The following is a 23,261-nucleotide window of genomic DNA, read 5'->3' on the forward strand; positions in this document are numbered from 1 at the left end:
TACAATGTATTGTATATCTAGTGAAAACAGTCAAGTAAACAAACAATGAAATTACATTATAGGAACATTCGAATTCAAGGGTCTGATTCTAATACAAAAATAGTTATATTCAACAGGACAAACTGGAACGAAGATCAGTGATAACACTTTTCTAACCATATTTCTTTTTCAGCTTGCATTAGATTCGCCGGATTATGCTCAGAAACATTATTCTCAAGTTATCTTCATACGAAATAGTCAAACGGAATGAGGTCTAGGTTTCTGAGAGCCTAGTTGATGTTACCTGTACTCAATATGATCTTATTAGGAAATCACTGTTTCGATTGCTTGACTTGATGTATGGCTTCATTTTGTTTGAACTACGTTTTTGAATCTCCTGAAGCTCTGACTTGATTTCTTTTCCAGATTACATTATATTCGCCGGATTATGCTCAGAAACTTTATTCTTAAGTTATCTTCATACGAAATAGTCAAACGGAATGAGGTCTAGGTTTCTGAGAGCCTAGTTGATGTTACCTGTATTCAATATGATCTTAATAGGAAATCACTGTTTCGATTGCTTGACTTGATGTATGGCTTCATTTTGTTTGAACTACGTTTTTGAATCTCCTGCAGCTCTGACTTGATTTCTTTTCCAGATTGCATTAGATTCGCCGGATTATGCTCAGAAACTTTATTCTCAAGTTATCTTCATACGAAATAGTCAAACGGAATGAGGTCTAGGTTTCTGAGAGCCTAGTTGATGTTACCTGTACTCAATATGATCTTATTAGGAAATCACTGTTTCGATTGCTTGACTTGATGTATGGCTTCATTTTGTTTGAACTACGTTTTTGAATCTCCTGAAGCTCTGACTTGATTTCTTTTCCAGATTACATTATATTCGCCGGATTATGCTCAGAAACTTTATTCTTAAGTTATCTTCATACGAAATAGTCAAACGGAATGAGGTCTAGGTTTCTGAGAGCCTAGTTGATGTTACCTGTATTCAATATGATCTTAATAGGAAATCACTGTTTCGATTGCTTGACTTGATGTATGGCTTCATTTTGTTTGAACTACGTTTTTGAATCTCCTGCAGCTCTGACTTGATTTCTTTTCCAGATTGCATTAGATTCGCCGGATTATGCTCAGAAACTTTATTCTCAAGTTATCTTCATACGAAATAGTCAAACGGAATGAGGTCTAGGTTTCTGAGAGCCTAGTTGATGTTACCTGTACTCAATATGATCTTATTAGGAAATCACTGTTTCGATTGCTTGACTTGATGTATGGCTTCATTTTGTTTGAACTACGTTTTTGAATCTCCTGAAGCTCTGACTTGATTTCTTTTCCAGATTACATTATATTCGCCGGATTATGCTCAGAAACTTTATTCTTAAGTTATCTTCATACGAAATAGTCAAACGGAATGAGGTCTAGGTTTCTGAGAGCCTAGTTGATGTTACCTGTATTCAATATGATCTTAATAGGAAATCACTGTTTCGATTGCTTGACTTGATGTATGGCTTCATTTTGTTTGAACTACGTTTTTGAATCTCCTGAAGCTCTGACTTGATTTCTTTTCCAGATTACATTATATTCGCCGGATTATGCTCAGAAACTTTATTCTTAAGTTATCTTCATACGAAATAGTCAAACGGAATGAGGTCTAGGTTTCTGAGAGCCTAGTTGATGTTACCTGTATTCAATATGATCTTAATAGGAAATCACTGTTTCGATTGCTTGACTTGATGTATGGCTTCATTTTGTTTGAACTACGTTTTTGAATCTCCTGCAGCTCTGACTTGATTTCTTTTCCAGATTGCATTAGATTCGCCGGATTATGCTCAGAAACTTTATTCTCAAGTTATCTTCATACGAAATAGTCAAACGGAATGAGGTCTAGGTTTCTGAGAGCCTAGTTGATGTTACCTGTACTCAATATGATCTTATTAGGAAATCACTGTTTCGATTGCTTGACTTGATGTATGGCTTCATTTTGTTTGAACTACGTTTTTGAATCTCCTGAAGCTCTGACTTGATTTCTTTTCCAGATTACATTATATTCGCCGGATTATGCTCAGAAACTTTATTCTTAAGTTATCTTCATACGAAATAGTCAAACGGAATGAGGTCTAGGTTTCTGAGAGCCTAGTTGATGTTACCTGTATTCAATATGATCTTAATAGGAAATCACTGTTTCGATTGCTTGATTTGATGTATGGCTTCATCTTGTTTGAACTACGTTTTTGAATCTCCTGCAGCTCTTTCTTGATTTATTTTTCAGATTGCATGAGATCCGCCGGATTATGCTCAGAAACTTTATTCTTAAGGTATCTTCATACGAAATAGTCAAACGGAATGAGGTCAAGGTTTCTGAGAGCCTAGTTGATGTTACCTGTACTCAATATGATCTTATTAGGGAATAACTGTTTCGATTGCTTGACTTGATGTATGGCTTCATCTTGTTTGAACTACGTTTTTGAATCTCCTGCAGCTCTTTCTTGATTTCTTTTTCAGATTGCATTAGATTCGCCGGATTATGTTTAGAAACTTTATTCTTAAGTTATCTTCATACGAAATAGTCAAACGGAATGAGGTCAAGGTTTCTGAGAGCCTAGTTGATGTTACCTGTACTCAATATGATCTTATTAGGGAGTAACTGTTTCGATTGCTTGACTTGATGTATGGCTTCATCTTGTTTGAACTACGTTTTTGAATCTCCTGCAGCTCTTTCTTGATTTATTTTCCAGATTGCATGAGATCCGCCGGATTATGCTCAGAAACTTTATTCTTAAGGTATCTTCATACGAAATAGTCAAACGGAATGAGGTCAAGGTTTCTGAGAGCCTAGTTGATGTTACCTGTACTCAATATGATCTTATTAGGGAGTAACTGTTTCGATTGCTTGACTTGATGTATGGCTTCATCTTGTTTGAACTACGTTTTTGAATCTCCTGAAGCTCTGACTTGATTTCTTTTTCAGATTGCATTAGATTCGCCGGATTATGTTTAGAAACTTTATTCTTAAGGTATCTTCATACGAAATAGTCAAACGGAATGAGGTCAAGGTTTCTGAGAGCCTATTTAATGTTACCTCTACTCAATATTATCATATTAAAAAATAACTGTTTCAATTGCTTGATTTGATGTATGGCTTCATTTTGTTTGAACTACGTTTTTGAATCTCCTGCAGCTCTTTCTTGATTTATTTTTCAGATTGCATGAGATCCGCCGGATTATGCTCAGAAACTTTATTCTTAAGTTATCTTCATACGAAATAGTCAAACGGAATGAGGTCAAGGTTTCTGAGAGCCTAGTTGATGTTACATCTACTCAATATTATCATATTAAAAAATAACTGTTTCAATTGCTTGATTTGATGTATGGCTTCATTTTGTTTGAACTACGTTTTTGAATCTCCTGCAGCTCTGACTTGATTTCTTTTCCAGATTGCATTAGATTCGCCGGATTATGCTCAGAAACTTTATTCTTAAGTTATCTTCATACGAAATAGTCAAACGGAATGAGGTCAAGGTTTCTGAGAGCCTAGTTGATGTTACCTGTATTCAATATGATCTTAATAGGAAATCACTGTTTCGATTGCTTGACTTGATGTATGGCTTCATCTTGTTTGAACTACGTTTTTGAATCTCCTGCAGCTCTTTCTTGATTTATTTTCCAGATTCCATGAGATCCGCCGGATTATGCTCAGAAACTTTATTCTTAAGATATCTTCATACGAAATAGTCAAACGGAAGAGGTCAAGGTTTCTGAGAGCCTAGTTGATGTTACCTGTACTCAATATGATCTTATTAGGGAGTAACTGTTTCGATTGCTTGACTTGATGTATGGCTTCATCTTGTTTGAACTACGTTTTTGAATCTCCTGCAGCTCTTTCTTGATTTATTTTCCAGATTCCATGAGATCCGCCGGATTATGCTCAGAAACTTTATTCTTAAGATATCTTCATACGAAATAGTCAAACGGAATGAGGTCAAGGTTTCTGAGAGCCTAGTTGATGTTACCTGTACTCAATATGATCTTATTAGGGAGTAACTGTTTCGATTGCTTGACTTGATGTATGGCTTCATCTTGTTTGAACTACGTTTTTGAATCTCCTGCAGCTCTTTCTTGATTTATTTTCCAGATTGCATGAGATCCGCCGGATTATGCTCAGAAACTTTATTCTTAAGGTATCTTCATACGAAATAGTCAAACGGAATGAGGTCAAGGTTTCTGAGAGCCTAGTTGATGTTACCTGTACTCAATATGATCTTATTAGGGAGTAACTGTTTCGATTGCTTGACTTGATGTATGGCTTCATCTTGTTTGAACTACGTTTTTGAATCTCCTGAAGCTCTGACTTGATTTCTTTTTCAGATTGCATTAGATTCGCCGGATTATGTTTAGAAACTTTATTCTTAAGGTATCTTCATACGAAATAGTCAAACGGAATGAGGTCAAGGTTTCTGAGAGCCTAGTTGATGTTACCTGTATTCAATATGATCTTATTAGGAAATCACTGTTTCGATTGCTTGACTTGATGTATGGCTTCATCTTGTTTGAACTACGTTTTTGAATCTCCTGCAGCTCTGACTTGATTTCTTTTCCAGATTGCATTAGATTCGCCGGATTATGCTCAGAAACTTTATTCTTAAGGTATCTTCATACGAAATAGTCAAACGGAATGAGGTCAAGGTTTCTGAGAGCCTAGTTGATGTTACCTGTATTCAATATGATCTTAATAGGAAATCACTGTTTCAATTGCTTGACTTGATGTATGGCTTCATCTTGTTTGAACTACGTTTTTGAATCTCCTGCAGCTCTTTCTTGATTTCTTTTTGAGATTGCATGAGATCCGCCGGATTATGCTCAGAAACTTTATTCTTAAGGTATCTTCATACGAAATAGTCAAACGGAATGAGGTCAAGGTTTCTGAGAGCCTAGTTGATGTTACCTGTATTCAATATGATCTTATTAGGAAATCACTGTTTCGATTGCTTGACTTGATGTATGGCTTCATCTTGTTTGAACTACGTTTTTGAATCTCCTGAAGCTCTGACTTGATTTCTTTTTCAGATTGCATTAGATTCGCCGGATTATGTTTAGAAACTTTATTCTTAAGTTATCTTCATACGAAATAGTCAAACGGAATGAGGTCAAGGTTTCTGAGAGCCTATTTAATGTTACCTCTACTCAATATTATCATATTAAAAAATAACTGTTTCAATTGCTTGATTTGATGTATGGCTTCATTTTGTTTGAACTACGTTTTTGAATCTCCTGCAGCTCTGACTTGATTTCTTTTCCAGATTGCATTAGATTCGCCGGATTATGCTCAGAAACTTTATTTTTAAGTTATCTTCATACGAAATAGTCAAACGGAATGAGGTCAAGGTTTCTGAGAGCCTAGTTGATGTTACCTGTATTCAATATGATCTTAATAGGAAATCACTGTTTCGATTGCTTGACTTGATGTATGGCTTCATCTTGTTTGAACTACGTTTTTGAATCTCCTGCAGCTCTTTCTTGATTTATTTTTCAGATTGCATGAGATCCGCCGGATTATGCTCAGAAACTTTATTCTTAAGGTATCTTCATACGAAATAGTCAAACGGAATGAGGTCAAGGTTTCTGAGAGCCTAGTTGATGTTACATCTACTCAATATTATCATATTAAAAAATAACTGTTTCAATTGCTTGATTTGATGTATGGCTTCATTTTGTTTGAACTACGTTTTTGAATCTCCTGCAGCTCTGACTTGATTTCTTTTCCAGATTGCATTAGATTCACCGGATTATGCTCAGAAACTTTATTCTTAAGTTATCTTCATACGAAATAGTCAAACGGAATGAGGTCAAGGTTTCTGAGAGCCTAGTTGATGTTACCTGTATTCAATATGATCTTAATAGGAAATCACTGTTTCGATTGCTTGACTTGATGTATGGCTTCATCTTGTTTGAACTACGTTTTTGAATCTCCTGCAGCTCTTTCTTGATTTATTTTCCAGATTCCATGAGATCCGCCGGATTATGCTCAGAAACTTTATTCTTAAGATATCTTCATACGAAATAGTCAAACGGAAGAGGTCAAGGTTTCTGAGAGCCTAGTTGATGTTACCTGTACTCAATATGATCTTATTAGGGAGTAACTGTTTCGATTGCTTGACTTGATGTATGGCTTCATCTTGTTTGAACTACGTTTTTGAATCTCCTGCAGCTCTTTCTTGATTTATTTTCCAGATTCCATGAGATCCGCCGGATTATGCTCAGAAACTTTATTCTTAAGATATCTTCATACGAAATAGTCAAACGGAATGAGGTCAAGGTTTCTGAGAGCCTAGTTGATGTTACCTGTACTCAATATGATCTTATTAGGGAGTAACTGTTTCGATTGCTTGACTTGATGTATGGCTTCATCTTGTTTGAACTACGTTTTTGAATCTCCTGCAGCTCTTTCTTGATTTATTTTCCAGATTGCATGAGATCCGCCGGATTATGCTCAGAAACTTTATTCTTAAGGTATCTTCATACGAAATAGTCAAACGGAATGAGGTCAAGGTTTCTGAGAGCCTAGTTGATGTTACCTGTACTCAATATGATCTTATTAGGGAGTAACTGTTTCGATTGCTTGACTTGATGTATGGCTTCATCTTGTTTGAACTACGTTTTTGAATCTCCTGAAGCTCTGACTTGATTTCTTTTTCAGATTGCATTAGATTCGCCGGATTATGTTTAGAAACTTTATTCTTAAGGTATCTTCATACGAAATAGTCAAACGGAATGAGGTCAAGGTTTCTGAGAGCCTAGTTGATGTTACCTGTATTCAATATGATCTTATTAGGAAATCACTGTTTCGATTGCTTGACTTGATGTATGGCTTCATCTTGTTTGAACTACGTTTTTGAATCTCCTGCAGCTCTGACTTGATTTCTTTTCCAGATTGCATTAGATTCGCCGGATTATGCTCAGAAACTTTATTCTTAAGGTATCTTCATACGAAATAGTCAAACGGAATGAGGTCAAGGTTTCTGAGAGCCTAGTTGATGTTACCTGTATTCAATATGATCTTAATAGGAAATCACTGTTTCAATTGCTTGACTTGATGTATGGCTTCATCTTGTTTGAACTACGTTTTTGAATCTCCTGCAGCTCTTTCTTGATTTCTTTTTGAGATTGCATGAGATCCGCCGGATTATGCTCAGAAACTTTATTCTTAAGGTATCTTCATACGAAATAGTCAAACGGAATGAGGTCAAGGTTTCTGAGAGCCTAGTTGATGTTACCTGTATTCAATATGATCTTATTAGGAAATCACTGTTTCGATTGCTTGACTTGATGTATGGCTTCATCTTGTTTGAACTACGTTTTTGAATCTCCTGAAGCTCTGACTTGATTTCTTTTTCAGATTGCATTAGATTCGCCGGATTATGTTTAGAAACTTTATTCTTAAGTTATCTTCATACGAAATAGTCAAACGGAATGAGGTCAAGGTTTCTGAGAGCCTATTTAATGTTACCTCTACTCAATATTATCATATTAAAAAATAACTGTTTCAATTGCTTGATTTGATGTATGGCTTCATTTTGTTTGAACTACGTTTTTGAATCTCCTGCAGCTCTGACTTGATTTCTTTTCCAGATTGCATTAGATTCGCCGGATTATGCTCAGAAATTTTATTTTTAAGTTATCTTCATACGAAATAGTCAAACGGAATGAGGTCAAGGTTTCTGAGAGCCTAGTTGATGTTACCTGTATTCAATATGATCTTAATAGGAAATCACTGTTTCGATTGCTTGACTTGATGTATGGCTTCATCTTGTTTGAACTACGTTTTTGAATCTCCTGCAGCTCTTTCTTGATTTATTTTCCAGATTGCATGAGATCAGCCGGATTATGCTCAGAAACTTTATTCTTAAGTTATCTTCATACGAAATAGTCAAACGGAATGAGGTCAAGGTTTCTGAGAGCCTATTTAATGTTACCTCTACTCAATATTATCATATTAAAAAATAACTGTTTCAATTGCTTGATTTGATGTATGGCTTCATTTTGCTTGAACTACGTTTTTGAATCTCCTGCAGTTCTGACTTGATTTCTTTTCCAGATTGCATGAGATTCGCCGGATTATGCTCAGAAACTTTATTCTTAAGATATCTTCTGCGTAAAATAATCTTATTAGGAAATAACTGTTTACATTGCTGTTTGACTAAACCTTTCTTTAACATTTGAAGTATTTATAAAACATTTGTTAAAATTGACGAAATTATTTATGGTTTGAACAAGTTATTTAATAGCGTACAAAATAAATGGACCAGAAGCGAATCTCCTGAACAACTGGTAATACATTATTATTTCCAATTGAATATATCCAAGATTCATTATAAAAACACCAATTATAATATTTTAAAAATAACTAATAACGAGCTATTATCCGTCTTGCATAATAATTGGTAAAAAAAAGGCTGGAAACAAGAATGTCTGTTAAAAGAAAAGTGTGTTAAGTGGTTCGATAAGTGCTAGGTTATTTCTAAATGAAATTGAAGAAGTGTACAGGTGTCTTTATAGACTAGCCAACATGCAACAGGGGATGTGTTTTAAGTCGACGATTTCCGGAAGGTTAGTTAATTGTACACGTGTGATGTAATATTTTCATGGGAATTGTTTACTAAAAAAATATTTCACAAATTTCTTGGGTGAATATTTAGAAATAAAAATACTAATTTTCCATTCTTTTTATTCAATTATATACTATTCCTATTTATTTTACCCTATCATTTATTTTTTTTATATTTGTTCTTGCTTTTATTATCCCCTTCCACAATCATCAAATCTTTCATTGTTTCTTTTCATTTTGTATTTTCTTTACTCATTCCCATATGCAATCTTGTTATATTTATATTATTAATCACAAATCACGTTTCAGTCTTATTTCATTGAAGTGACATCTTCATCGGCAGCTGCCAAACTTTGAAGTAATATCTAATTGTGTAAAAGGCGCGATTACAACTGAAGAACTTCCCCGATATCTTTTTGGAAGAATGCTGAAACATATTTTCCTAAAAAGTCCAGATTCTGAACCTGATATAGCGTGCTGTGTTCTTGGGCCATATATACCTGCTCCTACTTGTCCACTTTCCAGTTTCGATTCTTTTTGTGATTTTTTAGTTTATGATAAAGTATGATTCAAAGGTCGCGAGGTTTCATTATCTGTACCTTATATGCCCTATTTACTGCTTTACTTTCTCTAAAGGTCTTCAAAGTGTCTAAAATGACTTGTGGTGCTGCCGATAGACATTCGTTGTTGCAAAGCAAATCGCCGCAGCTCATCTAGGATCGATTCAGCTATTGTAGTTTTTGCCACGCTATGAAAGCTGCATAGGTGGCACTACTGATTTGTACATCCAGTTCATAATTTTGGGCTTTACCTCTTTGTTTCTCTGTCCATTCTGCAGCAGGTGTATAAAGTAATTCGTGACTTATGGCTTACTACTTGAAGGTGTTGCTTCCACGTGAGTTGATGATCGAAGAGCAACTCGAAATATTAAATCTGACTTAGGGATTAGTCACCCTATTTATTTGGAGAATTTCTGAAGCTGACTTCATCCCTTGAATGGAACTAGAGCGGTCTAGGCAATATTGTTAGAACAGGTTTCTTGTTAATGAAATATGTATTGAGTTTTGTCGAATGTACTTATAGTGACTTTATTTTCACAATAGGAAAGGATCACCGTCTGTTTTATACATATTACAAAGGAAAATTAATAAAATTGGTTGTGAGATATCATCAGTGACAGAAAAAACTCAATATCTATCTTGTTCGTTTACAGAATTGACATTTTGTTAAATTTTCACAGAAATAAAATATTATTTCTTTTGAAGCGCAAATTGCGAGCTGTTTTGATACCTAAACCTACAGATTCATCAGAAATTATCACTTTTCATTCCAATAAAACAAAATACTATTTATTGTTGACAATTCAAGTTTTGTAAATGAATTTAGACGGCAAAGGAGTGGATGCTCAATCGTTAATCAATGCTAAATCGAAGTTAAAGTATGCAAACAAGTTTTCGAAGTTATTGAATTAATAATCTTGTATCCTTTTCGATGGTCGATTAATAAATTTCTACATGTATCTGCGGACCATCGATGTATCTGTGTTCATTTGGATAATGCCAATATTTCTTTCAAGTATTATAATCTATGGGTATCGCGTATAAATGTTCATAATTTCGATATTATTTTTATTTTTCTTATTAGAAATCACTTAAGGACTCTGTAAGTGTATTATTTAGACATTAAAGATTGATATTCTTTATTGATATCGAATCACGTTGACTACCTTGATATATTTCGTAAGTTCAAATATTTCAATTTAATAAAAATGGTACAAAAATTACGAGGGTGGTACCAGAAGTACATGGCCTCACCTAGAGTTGGCGGTAGTTGCTTGAAGACAATGCACCAGCTGACATATTTGTTATGTAATGGCCAAAATTAATGAATTAAAGTTTGAATTGCTACCTCACGCACCGTATTCGCCCCTTCTTCAAAAAGTCATAGTTAGTGTATTAAATCGTAGTTAAATTTAGTTTCAGTATAGATTTGAAATAACGATTTAGAGATTCGGAAACATTAACGTGTCGAAAGTATAGTTGAACAGAAGCTACTGATAAATTTTTTCAACTTTCCTGACACGTACCATGTACCTAGGTAAATTAAACAATAGACACGAGGACCTACACGGTTCCAAAAAAAATTAGTATTCTTTTGAACGACAAGGTTCGTGCCACCAAATAACAATCTATTGTCTTCACCGACATTTTCCTTATAAATTATTTCAAACGGTATATATTTGTATTTATTTATCATGAAATAACTATTAAATAATATAATCTTTTGTCTTCCAATACAAACTTATTGTTTTTCTAACTAACTGAGCTTTTCTATATATAATGCTCTGAAACGTTTTTAGTGGTAAGAATTATGAAAAAATGAGCCAAGTGCAAGGGTGAGAACGCGTTCTAAACTTGGAACATTCCGGCGTTTCGGCCTTCACTCTGAAGTCTTTAATCTAACCCAACCCGTGGTCTAAATTTCCCTACTTCAAGCAACGAATCACCCCTTCAGGATTATTCTAATGCCTCAATCTGCACTCGTAAACCAAATTTCTACCTCCTGAAGCTCCCCAACCAATTGTTGAGCAATAACAATCTAAATTCAAAAACTTTACATTTCTAATTTTTGTTTATCGGATTTTTAACAATTAGAAAACGTACTCCGACGATTCAGTTGTAATAACTAGAACAAAGAAGGAAATAGAAAGAGGATTCTGTAAACTAGAAGAGGCTGCAAATAATTATGAGCTAAGAATGAATCGAGCGCGGAATTCAAAGTATTTAGGGTTGGTAGAAATACGTAGAGATTGAAACGGGACGTAACTAAAAAATATGAGACACAAACCAACAGCTAGATACAGAAGGGAAACATGGGTTTTAATAGAGGGAGAAGAAATAAAACTGATTATATAGGGAGAAAGGTACCGAGAGGAATTTAAGGGAAATAAAAATAACTGAAGAACTTTGGAGAAGAAAAACTAACCAAGAGCTGAAGGATTTGTATTAATACTCATCAATAACAAGAAACATTAAAGTTCAAAGAGTGGGACATACTCAAAAGGAAATTAGCGAAAAGAGTCATTGGAAAAGCAAGAGGTACAAGAAGACGTAGGCCATAAAAACCTGGTTGGATACATTGTTGAAAGGTATTAGAGAGGTAGAACCTAATTGGAATACAAAAGTACAGAATCTGTGGAGAAGAATTGTGAAATCAATCAAATACGATCACAAAAGAAAATAAATCGTAGGCTGTAAAGTCTATCAGTACTGTATCATTGAATGGCTGAAACATTTAGTTCCAAACGCGGCTTAATTCCTTGAACTTGGCCAATTAGTCCTTCAATTCAACTCAATTCAATCGAATAAGGACTTTTTTCTCTATTATAGAAATTATTACTTGGCCTTTATCTAAATTTTTTGGCATTCCTTGATTATAAAAACTACGCCACATTTCTTTTTTTATCACTCTATTACGCACTCTAAAACAGAAGACACAAATATGTCAATAATTCAAAAGTTTCAAGGCATCTTTGGTGATAAAGATTCTCGAAGTTGCAAAAATAATCGACGCTCCTGTCAATAAAATTGCATACGAGACCCTATACATATTCAAAAAAAAAACCAATAAAACTTCCCGACTGCTTATTAAAAAAAAATACTGGAAAACAAAACGCGTGTGCGTTTTTGAGGCCACGCAGATTGTGTTTTGTTTCCATCGTGTCCCCATCTGTCATACTTAACTAATTCCATATGCATATTTCGTGCGGACTGGACATAATCGGACTCAAACTGCGGCGCGACTGTCACGTTTTCTTTAATTAGTCGTTAGCTGACAGCCTACTCTGATGGATTCGAGATTACCAGAACGCAAAATGTCTATTTCATTTAGCGGGAAATACGCAGGGTATTGGAATGCACAGGGAACCATATACGAGCGCAGATTATTAAATTTATGATAAAAAAAACTATCCTTCTAGTGGTTTACAATAGAAAAATTTAGATGTGTCAATAGTAGACAAAGAATATTGAAAAGTATGAATAATAATCATGGTACAAATAGTGATTGATAGTGATTATACTGAGAAAGAAACTTTAACATTTCTATGAACCGAAAATGATAAAAAAAATATAAGGTATATAAAAGCACAAAGACACAATTGGGAGGACACATCATGAGAAGGAAACCTACAGAAATGGTGATGAGGATAATATAATGGATACCTCTATGGCCAAGCGGCAGACCAAGAAATAAAAGGGTTTCCAATAGGGACAATTTTGAATTTGTGAACGCACCTTTTCACTTAACATCGAACTGTCACTGTCAGTTTATTCAATAGACATAACCTTTTCATCATGGTGAAGTACACGTCTGCAAATCTTAAAAATTTACTACAAAAATTCGGAGTCGGTTGCCGCTACTTTAAGTGCGTTAACTCCGATTTTCGGTCGTAATTCTCGACCTAGTAGACAGGCAGTAACAAGTTTAGTGAAAAAGTTGAGTCTACATATTCGTTGTGTGATGTTGCAGTGCCAGTAAGACTACGAGTTGGTCGAAGTGTCGAAAATATCGCTGCCGTTGAAACGTCCGTAGCAAATGATCTAAATCGGTCAATTCCACGGCGTTCTCAAGAGTTGAGCATCGCCAAGACCACTTTATGACGAATTTTGCGTAAGGATCTTACTTTACATCCATACAAGATCAGGCTCACTCAAGAATTGAAGCCGATGGACCATTCGAAGCGACGTACGTGCTTCGATTGATCTCTGGAAAAGATGCGCCAAGCTGATCAATTTAATCGCAAAATCATCTTCAGTGACGAAGCTCATTTCTGGCTCAATGGGTTTGTCAATAAACAAAATATGCGGTATTGAGCGGGTGAAAATCCATATGTGCTTAATGAAAAACTACTTCATCCACAAAACATAACTGTTTGGTGTGGTTTGCATGTCGGCGGCGTCATAGGGCCGTATTTTTTTGTCGACGATGGTGGTCCATGATTATCGATTATTTTTGGCTCGAATTGGAATATATGGACTTGGACAGTATGTAGTGACGCCACAAGCCACACAGCACACGTTACAATCGATTTATTGAAGAACAAGTTTGATAAGCGCGTTATCTCAAGAAATGAACCAGTCGATTCGCCGCCTCGTGCGTGCGATTTAACGCCTCTAGATTTTTTCTTTGGGGCTACGTAAAGTCATTAATCTATGCTAAGAAGCCGACGACGTTGGAAGAGTTCAAAGCCAACATTGTATGCGATACAGCAGCCGTTTCGGCCGAAATGTGTGACCAAGTCATGGAAAATTGGGTACTTCAACCCGATAATAAAGTTTTTGAAATATCTCAAATGGTTTTCATTTTATTTTGAAAATAAGTTGTCCTTATTGGAAAATCCCTTACTTGGAGAAACTAAATTGAAGAAGATACCAGAATCCTAGAAAAAAAAGGGGAGTAATCCACACCAATAAAGGGATTTTTAGGCGCACAAAGCATTAACCATAATCCCAGAGATTGAACGGCATAATGAAGGAATTAATGAATCTGTTGTGAAAATTAGGTACTAAAATTATGAATTCACTTTATGACATCAGAAAATTAAACTAATTTCTATAATTCACCAAATATATAGTAATTAACACAGTTTACGCATATTGTCGAACAGCAATTTTCAAGTAGCTCTTCTCCAAATATTAATAGAATGTTTGATTAATTCTTCTTTTTCCAGTGCCTGCTTCATTCTAATGAAAATTGGCAATCATCCTTTGGATTTCCTCACGACCTTCAGTCGTACGTATTAGATTTACGGCATCACGTACATGGAACCAATCTCGAAGGTTTTTCAACCAAGAAAATCTTTTTCTACCCAGGCCGCGCTTGCCTTCTATCTTCCCTTCCATGATCAGCTGCAACAAGGCATATTTTTGATTTCTAAAAATGTGGCCAAAGTAGGAAGCTTTCCTTCTCTTTACAATGGTTAATAGTTCTCGTTCTCTGTCTTAGCACTTCGTCGTTGGTCACCCGATCCATCCAAGGTATTTTAAGGATCCATCTTAAGAGCCACATCCACCTTACGCATGCTGGAGATCTTCAAAGTCTAGCTCTCAACACCATAAAGTTATTAATTATTTATTTCAATTCACTAATAACTAATACATACTCTCAATACCGGTATTTACGAAAAAAGGGCTATTTAATATATTGTATGGTCTCCTTTTGCCTTAAAGACAGCTTTACATCTTCCTCCCATCTTAAAAATTAGGTCCACACATCCCCATTCTATTCTACGACTGCAAATAAGAATGATTATTTAAAAAAGTATTTCTGTCGCCCACCATTTTAACCTGCTCCAGACATATTTGAAGTCTGAAGACGAAGGGAAATCCGATGCGACATTTGGCTCCGATTCTAAACAAATTAAATTCTTCTGCAGCATATGAATACTCGAAGTACGAAGCTAGAATAATCAATTCCTCTTAGGAACCTTTGTAAAGTAACGAAATTTATTCTACCACCGTGCTGATTTCGTCCAATACCATCATTGACAACTGTACCACTCCTGAGCTGTTGGCAACTATGACTCCAATCCGATCATATTACTAGACTATTATTTGCAAAAGTCGTAGCCTGAATTCATCGATAATCAATATTAGAATACTGATTGATATCTAGTTTTTGTGTTTTAGAACGAAATCTAACCTTGGGAGATTGACATTAAGGTAGAATTCTTAGGGACCTTCTGGTTCGTGAATTGACGTATTCTTATATTTTCACAGTAACATTTTCACGCATTTATCATTTAAAAATGTTCTTGTTTTGGCTAGGTTTATAATTGTAAACCCAAATGTAGCTCATGTACACTACCTACTATATTAACAAATAAAATATTTTATTATTATTATTAGTTTAATGACAGACGGCATACTTAATGTATGAAGCTCCAACGAAGGGGTAGTGGCAGCGGCAGAGTTGGGAGAACTGTACTATAAAAAATTATATCCGTTAAACAAGTGATTGGTTTATAAATCTATGGACGAGGCTAGTGGAGAGGTAGCACAATAGACAAAGTTCGATAACTCATGATTATATATTAACAAAACTATATACACAAAAACATATACAATAAAAGATTAAACTAAGTCTCCGGAAACAGCACAGCTTCACTGAATTATTGGCGTTCGAGATCTGATCCTTTCGCTGTGTCGAGAATGAATTTCTTTTCGATTCCAAACGCCTAGCCTGGGTTCGTGTAAGTATGGAACAACGAGCAGGTAGAAGGTATTGGTTTATTCACAAAAAATGTATCGGGTGCATCGGACAAGATTAGTTGGCAGCAACTATTTATATTGTCTTATACTCTGTGCTGAAATACGCAATGACAAATTTGAACCACTTCCGGCTTTGTCAGTCTGCTACTGTAGCTACTTGTTGAAATCTCTCTATTGTTAACAAGTAAGGATAGCTGGGACTTCATTTGATTTCAAGTCGGTTTTGATTCTTGAGTTTTTAGTCGATAGAAGTTTTCTGTCTGTCTGTATCTACCTTACTCATAAAGTTTAAAACTAAGCGACTTCAGGATCTATTACAATAAAGCAGATGCAAGCCGTTCCGGAAGAAGTCCGTCAAATTTGTTTCCAGTATGGATTCAAAGTTTGGGTTAGTACATTGCTAGATTATTTTCCAGGTAGTAGTCATTTGTGAACGTATCTTATCAAATGAAAATTTTAAAAAGAAATATATCGTCGATAGAATTTCAAAAGTGAGTTTAAAATTTCGACAAGAACATCGCTAATTTCAAACAATTCGGATATGCCAACAACGTTTATACCTTGCTTTCAACTAATTTACCTCGGTTGCGAATTTTATGTTCTCAAATTCAAACTTTCCTTACAAGTTTCCTACTGAAAATGGAATTAGTGTTTGGTTGGCCGAAGGCATCATGCTCATTTAGAAGGAATTTCATATGTTAGTATTCTCTATATTCTACGGTAGAGTTTTATTCGATTAAGATACTTTGTATTCTTACCTAACAGAATATGGATGTTCAACATACTTCATAATTCCTTGTAAGGAGGATATACATTCATTTTCTTTAATACATGTTATTTATTTTATATAAATAATAAATTTTTTGTTCAATTATTTGATTCCTTTTCTTTTGATTAGTGTCTCAATAATTCATACTTCATCTGTTTTAATTTTATTTGGGGAATTGTGTTTTTCGTAACACTCTCGTCATGTATGTAATAAAGGAAGTCATAAATGGAATCAAAGTCCAGTCATACTTACATTGGCTACAAAAGAAACACCATTCTATTCTATACCATTCCCAGCTGTTACCATATGTCCAAACTCAAAAGCCAACGCAGATATGTACTTCGAAAAACTGACACCAGAATGGTGAGTAGTTAAAACTAATTCTCCGTGTGGTAACCAATAGCTCTGAGTCTGATTCCTAATCAAGGGACTGTCCAAATGATTTTTTTGATTAATGAAAGTTTTTCACTGAGTAGAATAATGAACAACGGACAGAAAATGACACTGAAGATATTAAACTAACAACTAACAGGCAAGAGCTACTAGGAAGAGAAAGTTAAGGTAGATGGATTATTCGTTGGTAGATCTGGCGTAGAAAGTGAATGGATGGAAAAGTGTGTAGCGTGAAGACTCATCGTTGACGAGGGTAGCCACATCTCTGGCTAAAGTACCATTTGAACGAACGATAAATAGTATTGAGTCCATTGATCAATCAATGGATCTTTTATATCTGACCATGACAGTAATTTAAAATCAACAAATTAAATGTTCTCAGTTCAAATCTACTGATATCCAAAGGAGGAAAAGACGTTGGGTTGAATCAATTGCGTATAAAACTACTCAGTGAAGTTCTATTTACATTATTTTCTTTACTAAGCTAGTTGTTTGTTTATCCGTGAATCCGCAATCTCGACAACATTTTAATTTAAATTTTGAGGTACTTAAATACCTCAAATCTTTTTCAAACTTACTGTTTCTAATATTTTTATTAAAACTGTGCCTCAATTTGATTTCGTGGCATTAAACTTTTGGACTTTAATCCAATTCCTTTTGAATTGCATACAAAAATGAAATTCTATATGAGATATGTGTATTATCTAGAATTTTGTGTTTTTCGAAATTCAAATCGCATTAATTGGAGCCGACATTAAAATCTGCCAACCAATCAGAATACGAATTAAGTTTGTGTCGTGAACTATAGCGTCAAACGTTGAATATTAATCGATTCACACTGTATTAAACATGTCACGCGATGTTCGATTTTTATTTATTAGATAGCGTGTATTATTGTCTTTTAAAGAATACGTTGTTTTCGAACAATGGCAAAAAAAGTATCGTCAGCCAAACACTAGACGACTATTAATAAGTTTGAAGTTAAATTGATTCCATTCTGTTGGTTTCTTTTCAACTACAACGACATGTTATGATTATCGTGTGCGAGACATATGCATGTAATAATAAATAAACAATTCCGTGATTTGAATACAAGAGACAATAATAACCCTCTTACAAGAAACCACTCGATTATAGATCTGCTGGTAATTAGAAGGGCGAGTGAATAGTTGCTGTCTTCGTCCTCCAAATAAACGTTTACGTTTGCGATAGCGATGAAATTATCCCTACTAAAAGTGGAATAAAAACAAATTAGTTTCCCAAATTGCGTAAAAACGACTTGCGCCAAACTATTGCGTCGACGCAACTGAACGGCTGCTTCGGGAGCCAAAAAACATACCCAATAAAAAAAACAGGTTGCATGTAAATTTCGTCAACACAAATTTAGTTCTGACACCTACCAATCGTGTCGCTAGATTTACTACTGTGTGAAATTCATCTTCTTAAAAGTGATTTTACAAATATTAATAAAAAACATTTGAAATGTGAAGCTGTCCCATCTATTCCTACCTCTAATCTGCCTTCATTGTCTACTTCCATTTATGAAGATCCCAGTTATGCCATGACTGTATAGTAAGCCAAGAAAATTCATATGCTGTAAATACAGGTAAAATAGGCACTGATATGAGCGTCGAAGAGCATCAAGTTGATAGTCCAAGTGTTCATGCTTTAATATCTGGCAATTTACTCATGGAAGAGCCATTGGAAATTTCAAGTGAATTTTCAGATTCCACGGTTACAGAGGAAAATTTTGACACACAAAAATCGGATTTATGACTGTAGCTGAAGCTAATAAAAACAATGTAACAATTTAAATGATAATGTATCAAGTTCGTCGCAATAAAATAACCAAAATATGGAAATTGAAAAACAGTTTGAAGAATAACAAAGAACAGTTAAAGACATTGGAGAAGATGTGTAAGATTGTAACATTTGAGTGTATACACAAGGTGCAGGAAAACGATGGACTATACTATAACAACCTTTTATTTCAACTTTGATAGAATGATATAGTTTAATCATTTTACTAAACTAATTGAATCACTGTTTTATTTCTGGTCAGTATTTATTTACATATTACTCTTTTCACTTTGTTGGTTAGAAAAGTCGGTATTTGGTCAGTTTTCTTTTAAAAGTGATTGTAAAGCTTGTCCCTGTTCTCAGATGTTTTTCTATCGTGAATTAAAGCAACTGCGAAATCAGAACTAAATGGAAATGAACAACATACAACTATGTTCGGTGTCGAGAGCAGTCTATTCAGTCGTACGCCAATCGTCATCCTTTCCTGAGAGAAGTTGACACAACACGAGATGAAGAAAAAACCGAGAATTGGTGCCTTGTAACTCTGAATTAAGCTCTAAATTCCTGTTTGTCAGAATTTATAGTGCAACTATTAATTGTTGTTAATATCTCTTCTTGTCAAATTTCATCTTGGAATAATAATAAAACCAAAGCTTTTTCTTCTATTTTTTTATTGACTGTGTAGAGCTCGGCAACACAACAACAATCTTTGGAAAACACTGCACTGGTGCAATTCGTGAAATGGCGAACATTCACGTTCACATGGTGAACACACTGTTTACACTAACACTCACAATTGTCGTTGACTTAGACGTGTTTCTATAACCAAGTTATCGTCTTCAGAAACTGGAGGTGAACAGTTCAACCATGGTGATCACCAACGTGTAAGAAGCTGCGTTATCCTAGAGGGAAAACAAAATCTTCTTCAAATGCGGCAACATTTCGCAATTTTCCCCTTTACTTTATCAAACAATGTTGAATCGACCATTTTGTTAAATCTGCATGAATCAAATCTAGGAAATATTTATTCGAGTACGGTTTTGGCTCAAAGTGGGTAACATCCAACACGTGTCTTATCCGGATAGACTTTTGCATCTTTTCTGTCTATACCTACAGAAAAATCTTCACAACGACTTACTCATATGATTGTTAAACAGAAACTAAGCGTCCAAAATAGCTTAACATGTTTAGGTTGAATTTGGATGTGCCATATCTTGCACATCGGTTTCAAATGAGGAATTGTATATTTTTAAATGTGATCCAAGAGAGTTTTCGACAGATGGTACACCAGTATACGCCAGAGACAAAAATATAGTCGAAAATAAAGACCTACGAATGTGCTACCGAGGCAAAAAATTTGATTTTTTTGGCCAATGAGGTTATGACCACGATTTTTCATAAAAAGGGAAACCTACAATAAATCAATATGGTAAGACAAGTTTCGATATTGAGCTTGAGAAAAACGTTCCCTTTTCTTCATAAGAAGTGAAATTGGTCAAACACAACGATCAGCCGTCAATGGGCACTAATGAAGGACCAATAAATAAACATGTAATGAATGGAGGCCTATACGTAAGCAAGCGTAGGAGTAGGCTGCATATGATAACGATGATGATGATGATGAAATAGTAGTTTACAAAATTAGTAAAAAAATTTACAAATAAATAAATGTCTCAAATGTGTTTTGCATTCATAATAATTCATAACTGTACTTGAATAACATTAGCATTAATATAATATGTAAAATAGCGAAACTAAAATAAAATTATTTGACTAGTTCTAAATTAATTTTAATAAACTTTATGTGGTTTATCCATGTTCTTTGTTTATTTATTTAAGATGTTATTCTTTTTCAATGATTCAATTTCTTTTCACAATAATTTTTGTTTTAACGCTCGGCGATTGTAGAAAGCTACATTCTTACAAATTTAATTCAAAGATCCAAAGAATTCGCTCATTGTAGATCTACAGTTCTAATTGCAACTTTCTACAGAGAAATTTGTTTACATCTATATTAGTTTCAATCAATTTATTGAAGGTTTAAGTTACTGTGCACGTAAAAAATTTGAATTGGTGTTTAATGGCTAAATTCAACGTATTTCTCAAATAAGAGGCTTTAGATTTAATCCGATAAAGAAAAGCACTTGTGCTTTGACTGTTAATAAAAACGGAGTTTCCATTTGAGTTTTATAGTTTCATTTAGAATTTTAGAAGAATTTTATACAGCAAAATATATGTGGTAGTTAAATTCTTTTAACAAGACTCATATTAAGTAAAAATCGTTTAGTATTTTTAGATTTAATTATACTTTCTGCGGTTTCCACTAAAGAAAAACCAGATTAACTCATTCTTTACGACGTTTTTTGTTGTCATAGATAGTTTACTATATATATAAAAGTTATATACAGTATTTGTTATAACGTATTGAATTATTAGTGACATACTTTAATTCTTATCGAATTGAATTCAAAAGTAACATAAAAAAATGATGTTTCAAACATTCATTTCGTCGAATACGTAGTTGAATTGATTAAATTAACATAGAAAAAATATTAATTTGGTCAAATAATTAGAAATAAAATTACTTAATATCGAACACGATTGATGAGAAATTATAATCTTTGAATTGAAAATTTTAGTTTGAGAAAACGATATTCCAATAGAAAAATATGTCACTATTTGTTTTTTATTCTTAGAAAACTATTTTTAATTAAATTTAGGTGTATTTGGGTAAGACGAACTATGAAAAATAATAATATCCAAGAAAATAGAGTGGTTGGGGGGCCTATGGTGAATGTCAGATCTTAAAGCACAAAAAAAAATGAAGGATATAAATATTTAAGAAAATAGAAGACTGAAGAAAGTAATTGAATAGGAAATAAATTAATTTAGGTCAGGATTAGCGTACTATAAGAAAATGTCTTCATATGATGGATAGAAAAATAACATAAAAAGATAAATGACTTTATTTGAATTAATTGTGGATATTAGACATCATACTAATAAATTAACAAATTCCACCGAATACATTTTTTGCCATTTAATCGCATTTTTTAGTTTTTATATTTAATGGATTTCATTCTATTACTTTTCTGGCTATTTGAATACTTTAGTATCATAATAATCGATTTTTTTTTAAATAAATATGAATGTTCGTATATCTTTTTTACCTGATGAGTATAATAATCCCCGTTATCCCCATGATGAGACCTCATATCATGGTGCTCGATTTCCTGATGTATATCTTGGCTTAAGTCATTATGCGCGCTCATATCGTGATGATTATGATGATGCTGTAAGGACATATCTCCAGATATGTCCTGTCCGTGTGTTTGCATATCTGCCATATTCTGTATCTCACCCATCCCCACGCCCATCATTAAAGGGGATACGTGGGATTCCCAACCGCCCTCCATCTTGAAAAACACCCACGTAACGATTGGCCCACCGTGAAATAGTTAATTAACTATGGAGAAAATGCCGCGGAAGAAACAACCGACATTTCATCAAACAAACAAAAAAAGTTATTTTTGTCACGAACTTCGGGTATTGTTTGTATTTACCGGCCGTTGCCGGCTATCACCTCTCACTTTGGGGGACGCGCGGCACCTCAATCACAATTTTCGGCCAATTTCGAAGTATTAGAGCACAGTCACATGCACGGCACTGGAGTCACAGTGAGTTACCGGCGTATAGGTCGGAAGTTCGTTCGTGTCCAGAGCGTATGGGTAGAGGAAGGCTCAGTGTAACAATGTGTGTGGAGGACAGCGGTTCCGTAGGCAACGTGAGAGACTGCGTGAGGTCGGTGGTGACCGCCCCCCTCTATCCCCACCGTGGATGCACCGTGCCAACCCCCCGAACACTATTATAATTAGCTGCACGATGTACATGAGCGACCCCGCGGGTCTTTCGCCTACTATGTGTGTGCTCTCTATTCACCGTTTCTCTTGCAAAACAACTCGACACTGCCTATTTCCCATTGGTTGATCAAATGGAGAGGTTAATTATGCAAAAACATCAACTTTTTTTTTATATGGCGTTTCTAACAACAAAGTTTTAAAAACTGATATATTCACGTCCCAGATAACAAACTACCTTTTACCACTAATGGATTACGTTGTCATTCGATAAACGAAATCAAATTATGTCATTAATATGAACAAACATCTATAATACAATTCAAAATTTGTTGTAGTTATTTGTTCAATTAAATTGTGTATTTCTATTACGGGGGCCACAAAAAACAATAATCAAAATTATCAAAGCAGCTTCTACCGTTACAAAATTTTCGTATTTCAATGTTCAACCAGAGCCACCGAGAAATGGGGGCACATGGGGCATATTACAGGCCTCAGGCTTCACAAGGGGCCTCTTTTTTTATTCATACATTATCTCTGACCACAAAATTTGATAAAATTCAAACCAC

The 23,261-nt window shown here is 34.5% G+C and overlaps 1 protein-coding gene across 1 annotated transcript in view; it reads right to left on the bottom strand.

The window, feature by feature from the left end:
* LOC130445714 (homeobox protein araucan-like) overlaps positions 1 to 22,755 on the bottom strand; it is a 110,616-nt gene extending 87,861 nt beyond the window's left edge. Inside the window, exon 1 of the mRNA XM_056781539.1 lies at positions 22,006 to 22,755. Within this exon, the coding sequence (XP_056637517.1) occupies positions 22,006 to 22,251 (246 nt within the window). The 5' untranslated portion in view covers positions 22,252 to 22,755. The remainder of the gene's footprint in view (positions 1 to 22,005) is intronic.
* Positions 22,756 to 23,261: the final 506 nt, after the last annotated feature.

Source organism: Diorhabda sublineata, chromosome 6 (assembly GCF_026230105.1).
Source record: "Diorhabda sublineata isolate icDioSubl1.1 chromosome 6, icDioSubl1.1, whole genome shotgun sequence".
NCBI lineage: Eukaryota > Metazoa > Arthropoda > Insecta > Coleoptera > Chrysomelidae > Diorhabda > Diorhabda sublineata.